The 13,216-nt window shown below is 39.1% G+C and overlaps 1 protein-coding gene across 1 annotated transcript in view; it reads right to left on the bottom strand.

The window, feature by feature from the left end:
• Positions 1-1,254: 1,254 nt before the first annotated feature.
• LOC131075245 (protein farnesyltransferase subunit beta) overlaps positions 1,255-13,216 on the bottom strand; it is a 173,355-nt gene continuing 161,393 nt past the window's right edge. Inside the window, exon 13 of the mRNA XM_058012077.2 lies at positions 1,255-1,827. Within this exon, the coding sequence (XP_057868060.1) occupies positions 1,591-1,827 (237 nt within the window). The 3' untranslated portion in view covers positions 1,255-1,590. The remainder of the gene's footprint in view (positions 1,828-13,216) is intronic.

Here is a 13,216-nt window from a genome sequence, read left to right on the forward strand (position 1 = left end):
AACTCTATTTTATTTACTCTATATCTCTATGCTATGGAAATGCCCTTAAGTCTTAAAAAAAAAAAGTAGTTTGTCTATTTTTCTACAATTTTTTACGATTTTTTAAAATCCAATTTTTTACCCCCCTTTTTTATCAAATCTTGTACTTATGATTGCCAATTTTTTCCCCAAATGATTTTCGTTGCTATGATATAAAGCATTGCAATTGTGGAATATGATTTGATAAGCTTTCTAAAATATTGAATTAACCCTACAAAATCCCTTGCTCAATCACAATGAAATTCTTGGATCACTTCAAAATGGCTTCCACTTTTACTATTTGTCTGTTAACTTTTGATCTCAGTTGCTTCATAGACTTACCTAATATTTGATCTAAGACTTAGAGCGGTTGTGGAATATGATTTGATAAGCTTTCTAAATTATTGAATTTAACCTACAAAATTCCTTGCCTCGATCACAATGAAATTCTTGGATCACTTCAAAATGGCTTCCACTTTTACTATTTGTCTGTTAACTTTTGATCTTAGTTGCTTCATGGACAATCAACTGAATATTTGCCTATGTAATCAGCAGTATGAATATATAAAACAAAAAATTATTTTCTACAATGCATGGGTTAAACTCTATTTTATTTGCTCTTTATATCTCTTTGTCATGGAAATGCCCATAATTTTTTTTTTAATAGTCTCTTTTTTACAATTTTTAATATTTTTTTAAATCCAATTTTTTCCCAATCTTTTGCTGATTTTTTCCCAATTTTTTCAAAAAATCTTATACTTTTGGTTTGCCGATTTTTTTCCCAAACGATTTTTGCTACTATGATGTACCCTGTTAGGGGACTCGACCACTGTTTTTGTCGCACACCTGAGGGATCTGTATCATCATCATTTCATCAATCGAAAAACAAAACCACTGGACGTGGAAAAAATTAACATGAGAAATCTTTCTAATGACACTCTCCTTTCTCTTAACACCAACCTCCATTATTCCTAAGACAATGGACCTGAACCATATCTACCTTCAACATTTAATCAAATTAAAGATTAGAACATATTTCTAATATCTTGAGATCAAGTAGCTCAAATATAACTTTACATTTTGAGTAAAAGTAGATAAATCACAGAAAAAGAAATCAAGAATCAGCCTTTCCATCCTACAGGCTGATTTCATGCAATATAAGCTGACAGTATGTAGCGAGTTGAGATCCAATTATCATGCTATAACCCAAAAACTAGTTAGAACAAGAACCTAATCTAGCAAATTCTTTCCACATATTATTTTATTTTCTAGATGGTGGCAAATGGTGAAGCCTATAGACACAAGCAAATAAATCATGTTGATGTTTTGGCATCATCAATCTTCTTCAGGATATGATACATAAGATGATTGAGAATCTAGTATCAACCAAGGTATTTAAACCTTATCAGAGATGTATGATGTGTGAAGGCTCTGCCTTGTTTACTGTAAGAAACATAATATCATAAAGCATGTCAAATTGAACAGATCACCCATCGCTAAAATTTCAGATTATAGAAGTAAACTCTGCACCTGATGACATGTAATGATCATCATTGACTACTTTCTATTTTTCTACAAACTTGAAAAGTACCTCTGAGCATCATAATATCGGTCCAATACAACATTAAAGAGAGGGTGTACAGGTTCCAGCAAGTTGGTAAACGGACCCAGCACTGCTGCAGGAGGGGGAGGAGTCCCAATCCGGTGTGACCAACTGTACTGGGCACTAGACAAACCACTAAGACAATAGCAAGTATGATAATAATCACGATATTTTCCAGGTTTGTCTCGTAAACCTCCATCAGGAACCTGCAACACAAAAAGCAAGTTGTCATCACAGTCAAAAACCTTGACGAGTTCTAGATGGGCCAGAGAAAAGGAGCCAGATCAAGTGGGCATGCTGATGATTAAAACAATATAGCAATGCTGAATTTCAATAAATATATTCACTATCATGCTTGCATTTTAGAAGTTGAGAAGACTCTTTCCCCTACAACAATATCTCTGATTACCAACCAACAAGTTGACAACACAACATCAAAACGAGAGCAGTTCACTATTAATGACAATTGAAAACACTTACTGTGGGATCATACTTGCAAAGCTCGATTTTGTTTAAATAAGATATCTGTAGATATGCTGAGACGCAAAAAGAATTGAATGGTATCTATCTATTGACAGGAAGAGGTAAGGCACACATTTAAAAATTTTGGCCTAACATTCAAAGAATCTTTTCAACTGTGGGAAGGGGTGTAGAAGGGTGCAAGAAACACAATAAGACAAGTCACATGAAAAATGATGGAAGTTCAACTCAGAAATCTACGGAAAAGATACAATTATAATTTAGACAAATAACATATCTAATAATCAGTTTGAGTGTAAGAGGTCTTCTGCTTCATCCAAATTCATTTGGATCGCAAGATCCAAAAAATAACATCAATCAAGCTACAATCTTTAGTCTTCTGTTCACGTTTATGAAAAGTATTACAAGGTCATCACTGGAAACTTGTCAGAATAGTGTAGGAAACTATTGTGTTTGAGGTACAATCTGTATTGGGAAAATTGACCAATAATTCACTTAAGTCCTGGTCCATACTTATCATGAAAATAAGGATTACAACCATAAGGGCTAATCTTCAGCCAAAAATCACAATATGTACAATTTTGCTAATAATGCACAATTCACACAATGCTAAAATATGGAGGGTCCCCTTCCGTTATAGATACACAGATATATATAGCTCTCCTACTTAGCCTTGGGAACCTCTTCCAAAGTAGACCACAAACTCAATGCTGATGGGCATCAAAAAAGTACCTGGTTTTAAACACTGGGTATACTGGTGCAAGATAAACACATCAAACAAGGTTCAAACTATAGATATATTAATACAAGATATAGTCTCTCTTCACCACACCCTCAAATGGAATGCACCAAATTGGATACATCTTTGCTAAGCCTAATCATGTGAGAGGAAAGCTTAAGGAATTCACCAGCTATAATTGATATGATTGGACAGTATATTTGCCCATTTGTAACTTATATTGTCAAATGATATAGAGAAATTCCTTCCAAACAAGCACACGTAAAATGATCCAAGTGGATTCTTGTTACATCCTACTTGTGCCCTAGATATTTTGATGTTATTTTATGCATTGATACTTTGTTGCTCATTATAATAGAATGATGATTGACAAAACATATGTTGATGATTTAGTTTTAATCATTATGGAATATGAGATGTTTGCTTTTGTTATCGATAAATGCAATGATAGAGATATGTCAGGAATTCTAACTAACTACATGATTTTGTCCTAGTGTGTACAAGAGATCGTTGTCCTCCGAGAAGGGAGGGGAAGTATCATTAGGTCGGGAGATAACAAAAGGACTCAATGCCATCTATAATCCTATCTGTAAGTTGAAACATGTTCAATTGCGTTAGCCTTGTTACCGTCAACCAGTGCGAGCCAGGTAACCCTATTTGGTCAGTGTAGATGATTAGGGTTTTTACAATCCTAGTCTTGGAGTTGGTGTTATTTTCTTTCGAGCAAACCATTTTGAGATCCTTATCATTACTCTATATGTTCCCTATAGTATGGAACTTCTTGAAGTTAAACATTTATTATTTATTTTTTTTAAAACACAATTTATGCATATGTATATATATATACACACACACACACACAAACACACACACACACACACATATATATAAGTAAATATATGTACGTATTCAAGATATTGAGAGATACATATACATGCTTACATAGACATGTATACATGTTTGTATATATATATATGCATGCAATGTATGGTTTATTTTAAATCTTTATTATCAATCTTTTAAATGGCCTGATTACGTATGCCATAGTTTGGGAGTTATGCTTCTCGAACAAGATCACATTTTATTAAGCATCATTTTAATATATTCCAACAGGTTCAAATGTAAGTTAACCTGCTCATGTTTAAGACCGCAATAGCGGCAGAGGCGGAAATGGTGGCATGCTAGAAAAACTCTAATGAAATGAAATTCATATTGAGGTGAATTAATCTGAAATTGGTTAAACTGTTTCTTTACGGAAAATATAGAGGCCTTTTGAATCCGTTAAGGCATTGTAACTACGATTTGAATAGTATTTTTTTGGAAAAATATGCTCTAACTCTTTATTGGGAAACATGCACTACATTTAGTTTTATTGTTTTGCTTGCAACGTGAGCTGCAACTTCATTGGTCTAGTGGCGCTACTGATAGCCAACTCATGGAAGCTTAGAAAGAAATCGGCGGTGTTGGAATTTCTAAAAAGAAAGCCACAGCAAATCATATCTTTCACTGCTAATACCAAGTCATGTTTCACATATACTGGAATGGCTCTATAACATTCTTTTCCATGCTTCTTTCTAATGGAAAGGAAGAACTCTTGTGTTTCTTGAATTAAGAAAACTACTTCTTTGTTTGAGCTGAAGCTTTAAAAAGAAGCTCTAAATAGTTCAGAATGGGAAATACAATGTAGTCGTAGCTTCATATAGCAGAACAATGAATTAAAACTGATACCAAACCCTATTAGATGGGGTTCATTTGATTTGCAGAGATATATCAAAGAAAACAATTGAGTTAGATTGATTAAGGCAGAAACGTATTTCAGAATTTAGTGAAGTTCATAGTATAAGAACTTGGAAACATAAAATGCCAAGGGTCACGATTACATGAGTGATATCTTCTTTATATTATTCTGTTCTTTAAATAAAATTAATGCAAAGCTTAAGGGAGCTCAAATAAAAATAATAAATCAAATGGCTGAACCAGAATTGAGGTAGAGGCTGCCCTTAGAAATTCTCTTTGACCGTTAATCGAGCCTATGTGAGTGATTTGTTTCCTGTAAGAGAAGAATAAAATTACCTTAGTATGAAGAAGGTTACACATAGGCAGGACAGTAACTCTTAATGATCCATTAATGCAGATTTGCATATATTTAAAACATTTAGAGCAGTGCTCACACATATTTACATAGCGCATGTCACAGCTAGCACGGATATGAGAGTTAGCGGTAAGGGGCCTAGCTAATCTCCTTCATGCCTAGGTAACTGTTATCACAAAAGTTTGCACCCTTGCTGAGCTATCAACTCAGCAACCTTGTGAAACATGGAAACAACCCCGAAGTGTGGCACCTTGCACAAGGGGGTTGAATCTCCGGAGAAGGCCGGCTTCCTTCAAAATCTAGGTGCAGGTGTTGAACCAACTCAACACTTTAAAACTAATTCCTAAGCCTATCCTAACAACTTGCAGAGGTAAAGGGAAGAGAGAATGCTTGAAATAGAAGGAGATGATGCACCAAAAGGACACTGTTGCTCTCTCCACCGGGATGACACAAAGAATTAACTGAAAGTGAAACACCCAAGAGATGCACAAACTTCAGTTGCATTAGTGACTCCAATGCATGTATGGGGGTTAGAATTCGCTAAATGTCAAGAGGGGAGAAGGATTCCCACAAGTCACACTCAGAAAACAAGTTAACACAACATATAAGGAGAGAAAAGCCACAAGACATACACCTATGATGAAGGTAAGAAAACATACACAACATGCATAGGTTGAAAGAAGGCAAGAATGGTGATTTTCAATTAATTATAAGGCCAATAGCCAAACTTACAGTTGCATAAATGCAAGATAAATACAAGAGAAGTGGGAGAGCACGGGATAGCTCAAGCCAGCAGGAAAAGAACCCTTTACAATGAGACTTAACAACCTTTATATAGAGAAAATGGTTACAAGGGTAATCATGACCCCTCCATGTCAGTCTAGAAGTGCAGGGAAGTGCATGCACTTGACTTGTACATGCAAACAACCCAGCCATACCCACAAAGGGCAATCCTGAGAAGGTGGATTGACTAACCTTCCAAAGTCAAACATGACATAAGTCACCAAGCACAGCCCCGTACCTCCCTTGTGGAAATCCTGCCAAAAACATTAAATGCACCCTTGTGGTTCCACAAAAGAAGGTGCATTAGTCACCAAAGCTATCGGAGCATTTAAAGCCTCGAGTGTTGATCATGCCATCCGGAAGTGTCGCCAATCGGAAGGAAGTCCGGAGGGTTCGAAAGCTCAGACTCCCGAAGTGAGGAAGACAAGGGAAGCAACAAGGAACTTCGGAACCTCAAGGTTCCGGAGTTCCAAAGAACTTCAAAAGACTAAGGAAAGAACTTTGGAACCTCGAGGTTCTAAAGTTCCACTATAGAGAGAGGAAGAGAAGAAAAGGAACTTCAGAACCTCAGAGTTCCGGAGTTCTAGAGGAACTAGAGAGAAGGCAAAGGCAGAACGAACTTCGGAACCTTGGGGTTTCGGAGTTCTGGAGAGAAGAAGGGGAAGCGAGGAAGAGAACTTAAGAACATTGGGGTTCTGGAGCTCCAAAGAAAAGAAGAAAGAAGGGCTAGGAGGGAACTTTGGAACCTCGGGATTCCGGAGTTCCAGGGAACTGCGCAAAGGAACTTCGGAACCTCAGGGTTTTGAAGTTCCGGGGAAGGGAAAACGAAAGGAACCTCAGAACCTCGGGGTTTTGGAGTTCCGGGAGAGAAGAAAAGAAAGGGAGAGAAGGAGAGGAACTTCGGAACGTCAGGGTTCAAGAGTTCCCGGAAAAGAAAGGAGAGGCAAGAAAGGGAAGGAACTCCGGAACCTCGGGGTTTCGGAGTTCCGGAGAAGGAAAAGTGAGATAAGGGAAAGAGAAAGAACTACGGAACCTCGAGGTTCCGGAGTTCTGGGGAAGAAGAAAAGAAGAAGGTAAAGGGAAAAGAACTTCGGAACCTCGGGGTTCTGGAGTTCCGGGGAAGAAGAAAAGGCCAAGGGAGGAACTTACTCTGGACAAGGCAACACTTCACACTTCATGATTCTTCTCTCCTTGATCAACTGGAGCAGCGCTGGTCCATGGAACATATCTCTGATCGGTTCTCACTGATGGACCAAGGGTGTCGTAAAATGACAACATTTTTGGCGATTTCTGCGGGATGCTTGCCTGCTAAGCATGAAGTCTAGAAGCCTTAAGCATCCATTGGGCACTGAGTCATTGAAAAGACCCAAAACATGTGTGTACCATCACTTGGAGGAAAACTGAAAACTAGAGCGCACACCCTCTTAAGGAGAATCCGGCATGTGCATAAGCACTTGTGAAAGAAAAACAACCTCTAGTCTAATATTTACATAGTCATCAACACCCTCTTTAGAAGCAGGGCTTGAGATGAATCCCATTCACTGGGATTGGAAGAACTTCGCCATCAAGCCTGGAGAGATGAAATGCATTGGCCTCCTTGCAACTAGTGATGACATATAGGCCACTCCAGATAGCATGAAACTTGGAGTGTCGCCCAGTTTTGGCTTTGTCTACATCCCCCTTGCGAGCTAGATATCCCTCTTTGAAGACCCTATTAGTCGCCTTTTTGTCAAAAACCTTCTTGACCTGCTCTTGATGAGTCTCAAGTGTACACATAGCTTGACTTCTAACCTCTCCAGCTCCATCAACTTAGCTAGCCTTACTGTCATGGCATCATTCGCTGTTAATTCCAGCTGATGTGCTAGTTCAAGAGAGGGTAACTCCAGGGAAGTTGGGAGTCTTGCTTCCTTCCCATATACTAGCATGAAAGGGGAGTTACCAATCGCCCTCTTGGGTGTGATCCTGTTAGCCCATAAGGCTGTCTTCAATTTAATATGCCATGCCCTCTGATTGTCTTCAATTGTCCTTTTAACTATCCTGATGAGGTTCTTGTTGGAAGATTCAACAAACTGTTACCCTAAGGGTAATAGTTGGATGATGTCTTCAAGTATACACCATGCTTAACTGCCCAAGAACTGATTTGGGTTCCAACAAATGCCCTGGCATTGTCTGATATGATGGTGGAGGGAACACCGAATCTTGTCAATTCCCTCAAAGGAATTCCAATACTAAGGCCTCAATGGAATCCCTAAATGCGATTGCCTCTGTCCACCTAGTGAAGTAATCTGTTGCGGCCAAGATCCGCTTATGGCTAGCACTAGAAGGTGCGTTTATCATGCCAATGAAGTCTAAACCCCATTATGCGAATGGTTGATCTGCTTGGATGGGGTGAAGAGGTAGGGCAGCTAGTCTTTGCTTCCCAGAGAAGAGAACACATTTCTTCCAATTCTTCACCCATCTATGTGAGTCACTGAATAAGGATGGCCAGTAATAACCAGCCCTCATTATTTTGATAGCTGTAGTCCTTGCAGAGAAGTGGCCCCCTGAAGAGCCATCATGAAATTCCTCTAACAATCTGCTGACTTGGTTTTGCTCGATGTGTCTTAGTAAGACTGCAACCTGAAGTGTCTTCTTTTGGTCCGGTCTAGACCTTGGCGGTATCTACCTTCCATTAAGAAGGTGGTCATGTCACTTACCCAACTGAATTGAGTGTTGTTGCCAGTTGATTGATCCTCTTGTAACACAAGGGCGACCTCTGAAGAAGTCCCAAAAGATGAGACAAGATGTTCACATAGGCCCCTGTCTCTTACAAGCTTGGTGATCTTGATGTTGATGTGATATTCCATGACCTTGGTTATCCACCCAGCCCTCCTCACTGATATCCTTGTTTAGAAGGAAATCCTTGACACTTGCATGCGGAACTAAGAGCTGGATCCTGTTGTTGGACAACATGTGCCCGAACTTTTTTAATGCCCTTCGAATTGTGAGGACTTGCTTTTCTACATAGCTATACTTAAGCTCATAGTCCTTTAGCCCCTCACTAAAGAAAGCAATAGGTTGCTCCAAATTGTCATCGTTTAGCTATGTTAGGACAGCTGAGATGCTGGATTCTCCTCCGAAAGTATAGAGGATAAAATCTCTTTCGTAATTAGGATTGGCAAGGGTAGGGGCCTGAGCAATTGCTTGTTTGATCTCTTCGAAACTGGCCCTTCCCTCGTTGGTCCAGCTGAAAGCCAAGTTTTTCTTCAACATGGAGTTTTACCATAATGGCAAGATTGGGAATGAACCTCCTCACAAAGTAGATCCTACCAAGGAAACTTTGCAATCCTTTCTTGTGACTGGGGAGTGGACGAGAAAGAATAGCCTCCACTCACTCTGGATCAATGGTCAAACCCTCCTTGGATACGATGTGTCCTAGCAATTTTCCTTGATTAGTAGCAAATACACACTTGCTAGGGTTCAAGGACACACCATACTCCCTGTATTTCATGAACAACTGCTCAAGATGACCAAGATGGTCAACTGCATGCTTCGAATAAACAGTTATATCATCAAGGTATACAAGCACAAACTTTTCTAATACACCCTTGAAAGCCATGTCCATTGCTCTTTGGAACGTGGCACCTACATTGGTTAGCCCAAAGGGCATTTTACAATAAGCATAGGTACCCCACTTAGTAGTAAATGCACTCTTGTATTGGTCTAATTCTTGGACCAAGATCTGATTGTAGCCTAAATACCCATCCAAGAATGAAAATCTTTCCGAGGCACTGACCTTTTGGAGGATCTGCTCCATAGAGGGAAGGGGATAGTAATCCTTGCGGGAGGCTCTATTGAGATCCCTGAAGTCAACACATAGTCTGATTTCCCCATTCTTCTTCCTTACAGGGACAAGGTTGGCCACCCAAGAGGAGTGCTTGATAGTGAAGATGATATTGGCTTCTATGAGCTTGGTCAACTCCTTCCTCATTAGTGGCTCAATTTTGGGGTTTACTGGCCTTTGCTTTTGTCTCGTTGGCTTTGCATCCGGGTTTAGCTCTATGGTAAGCTGGGCTAAGCTACGGTCAAAACCCTTCAAGTCTTCATAGGTCCAAGCAACTATGTCATCATATTGTTGGCAAAGCTCAACAAAGGCCTCTTGCTCGGTTGAGGAACACACCTTGCCCAAGTTTAAGGACCTACCCTCAGCAACAACAACTGGCTTGCAATCACCCCTCTTTGCAGCCAAGTTCATCTTCTTCTTCAACTGATCATCTAAGTTGAAAATGCCCTCCAAGGTAACTAGACCTTTAGGCAACTTGTTGGAGTTGAGCTACATGATTTGATCTCCATACTGGTCTTGCAGCTTAGACTGATTTTTAGCAAAAAATTCTGCTTCATTTTGCAAGAAGTTGATGAACTGCTGTTCACTTTCGAATACTTGCCAATTTACTTGATTGTCTAGGACAGCAAGCCTCACAACAAGTCTGATGTGTTGCTCCTTCTCACTTGCAACATGCGTTGGTATGTCGAACTGAGCACCAACCGTTGCAAGCCTATCAGCATGCTTGTTCTGACCCCTAGGAATGCTCTGGATATTGCAAGCCTCAAATCCTTCAATCAAATCCCAAACCCTGTGTTTGTATGATTTGAGTAGGTTGTTCTTCGCTACACTTTGGGCTCGGATGTGTTTAACAACCAACTCACTATCTCCAAATACTTGCATAGATTTGATCTTTCTGCTTTGTGCAAGTTGGACACCTTGGATCAAGGCTTCATACTCAGCGACATTGTTAGTGCAACCAAATTGAAGCCTAAAAGAGAAGAAATATTTCTCCTACTCAGGAGAAACAAGCATTACCCTGACACTTGCACCATTCTTGTTTCTTGAACCATCAAAAAATATGTTCCGTAACCCCTCTGAATCTCCTTGTGTCTTGATGAGGTTAGGGATAGGAGTATCGTTTTCATGGACAATAGGTGCCAAGCCCAGTCTCTTCAGTCTCAGCTAATGGATCAAACTGAAAAGCATTGACCCATTCGTCCAGCAAGCAATCAAGAACCTCTTGCAAAAGAGTGGCAGGCTCACGGATAGTACACTCCTCCCCTTCTTCATGCAAAGTGCAATTCGTGTTTATAGGGCTAGGGGTGTAGGGCTCAATGTGGTTTTGGGCAATGGGCTCTGCCCTTATGGTGACCTTGGTATCATACCTTGTTTGAAATAGCATGTGGGACCAATCAGAAGACAAGTACCCACCTATCTTCGCAATGAAGTCTCTAGACAGGCAGATGGCAAAGAAGGCAGGGAGGTCGATGATTGATACATCTTGCAAGATAGTGCAACTTGGGCATGCATGCATGCAAGGTTAACTTCAAACTTTTTACCACCCCTACTGTCTTAATAGAAGTGCCATCTAATTGGACCACCCCTTTGGTCACAGGTTCATATTCTATGCCAAGAAGATCAGCTACCTTTTTAGGCATCACTGAGCTACTAGCTCTTGAATCTATCATGCAGTTGTGAACCAAATTATCTCCTATGATTAAGGAGAGATAGAAAGGGGGAGGCTTGCTAATCTTGCTTGAATCTTCCTCCTCCTTGGGTTGCACCAAACTAGTGGAGACTACATTTCCGATGACTGCTGCCTCACCACCTAACTGATCGACGTCCTTCAATGCCTCCTTAAGCAAATCCCTTTGAGATGGGATTGAAAGGGCCTCCCACATAGTGACGTTGAGGTTGGCTTTCTTCATCTGATCAACTATGTTGAAAGGGACACCAGCTGATTTTAGAGGACCCTTTGAGGCTACAAGGTCTACTTTTTCTCTTTGGACGACTTGGGCCTCTTCCTGCCTCTTGCTCCCTTGCATGGTACTCTGGCTTGTATCATGGGTGGCTACATTGGGTGTTGGAGCTTGGGCTGATGTTGAAGGTGAGGCAACCTCCATGGCTCTCTTCTTTGACCTTGTATATTGCAGCATAGACTCACCATTTGTTTGGTTCAAACCACAGAATCATGTTGCCTGCCAATTGACAAAGGTAGAATCACCTTGTAAGTAAGCCTGAGTGCCAACACTAGGCTGATTTGGGTCATATTGTTGGCCAGAAGTGGTCAGCTCATCCTGCACCACTAAGGTTTGGACAAACCCTCCATTTTGGCATGCACCTTGCTTGTGTAGTTGATTGCATGGTTGACACCAATCTTGCTCTTGGCCAAGGTTATTTTGCATTGGAACTATCGCCTTTGAGTTGCTTGCAGTTGTGGGGTTCACACTATTCAACAACCTGGTATTGCTCCATTGGTTTTGCCCTTGAAAGGATGGCCTATTTTGTTGATAATTTTGACCTTGCGCTTGGTAAGGTCTGCTATACTGAGTTTGTTGTCTTTTTAGTGCCACCAATTCATTGCCAAAGTTTTACAGTAGAGCCTTGACCTCATGGAGCTCATTGGAGGATGTAGAGGGTGTGGATGATTGTCCTGCGGGAGCCATGGGGATAGGAGCCAAGGTGGGTTGTTGAGTAGGAGCTTCTCGGAAGAGAGGCATTGGAGACCTTGGAGCTATCTTCTGTGATATCCCCCATATTATGAAATAATAATTTATATGTTAATTATTTAATTATGAGTTCATTGATATGAGTGAACCAGCCATGTCATCCTGTAATATAAGAATAGCAGTTAACTTATTATTAAATTATTAATTAATAAATAATTTAATAATAATTTGAATATGAAATAAATTTAACAATAAAAAACTAATTATTTAATTATATTTATTAATAAGTATTATTATCAATTAATTAGTATTAATTATATTTATTAATAAATATTATTAAATAATTAATATTAATTATATTTATTAATGAGTAATATTATCCATTAATTAATATTTATTAGATATGAAATGTTTAGTGGGGCCCAATCCTTTGAGGACCCCACGGTCACCTCCTTTCACATGGTAGGTGACTCTCCCTTTTGGCATCGAATAAGGCATACAAAAGGGAGGGGAGTAGAGTAAAAGGGGTACGCAGCAGGATAAAACGATAAGAAGGAAAAAAAGATATAAAAAGAGAGGAAGGTTGTACTCCCTACAGTGGGATCGAAACCATTCCGGCAAATATAGGAAAAGGGAAAAATAAGAAAAGAACATGGAAAGAATTCTTTCAGAGTTATTATTAAGTTACGGGCAGTCACATCCTTGTTTTGGGTGGTATGCATAGGGATACAATTAATATGTATGCTTAATATATGAAGCCGGTAATGTTCTTAGGCAGAATATCATAATATAAACAAAGATAATAATATAATATTTATAATTAATATAATATCTTTTGAAAACTGTTCTGCAGTTATATATAATAATAATATCTATAAATGAATATATATATATATATATAAACAAAGATAATAATATAATAATTATAATTAATATAATATCTTTTGAAAACCGTTCTGTAGTTATATATAATAATAATATCTATAAATAAATATATATATATATATATATATATATTTTAATCATA

This window comes from Cryptomeria japonica, chromosome 3 (assembly GCF_030272615.1).
Source record: "Cryptomeria japonica chromosome 3, Sugi_1.0, whole genome shotgun sequence".
Taxonomy (NCBI): domain Eukaryota; kingdom Viridiplantae; phylum Streptophyta; class Pinopsida; order Cupressales; family Cupressaceae; genus Cryptomeria; species Cryptomeria japonica.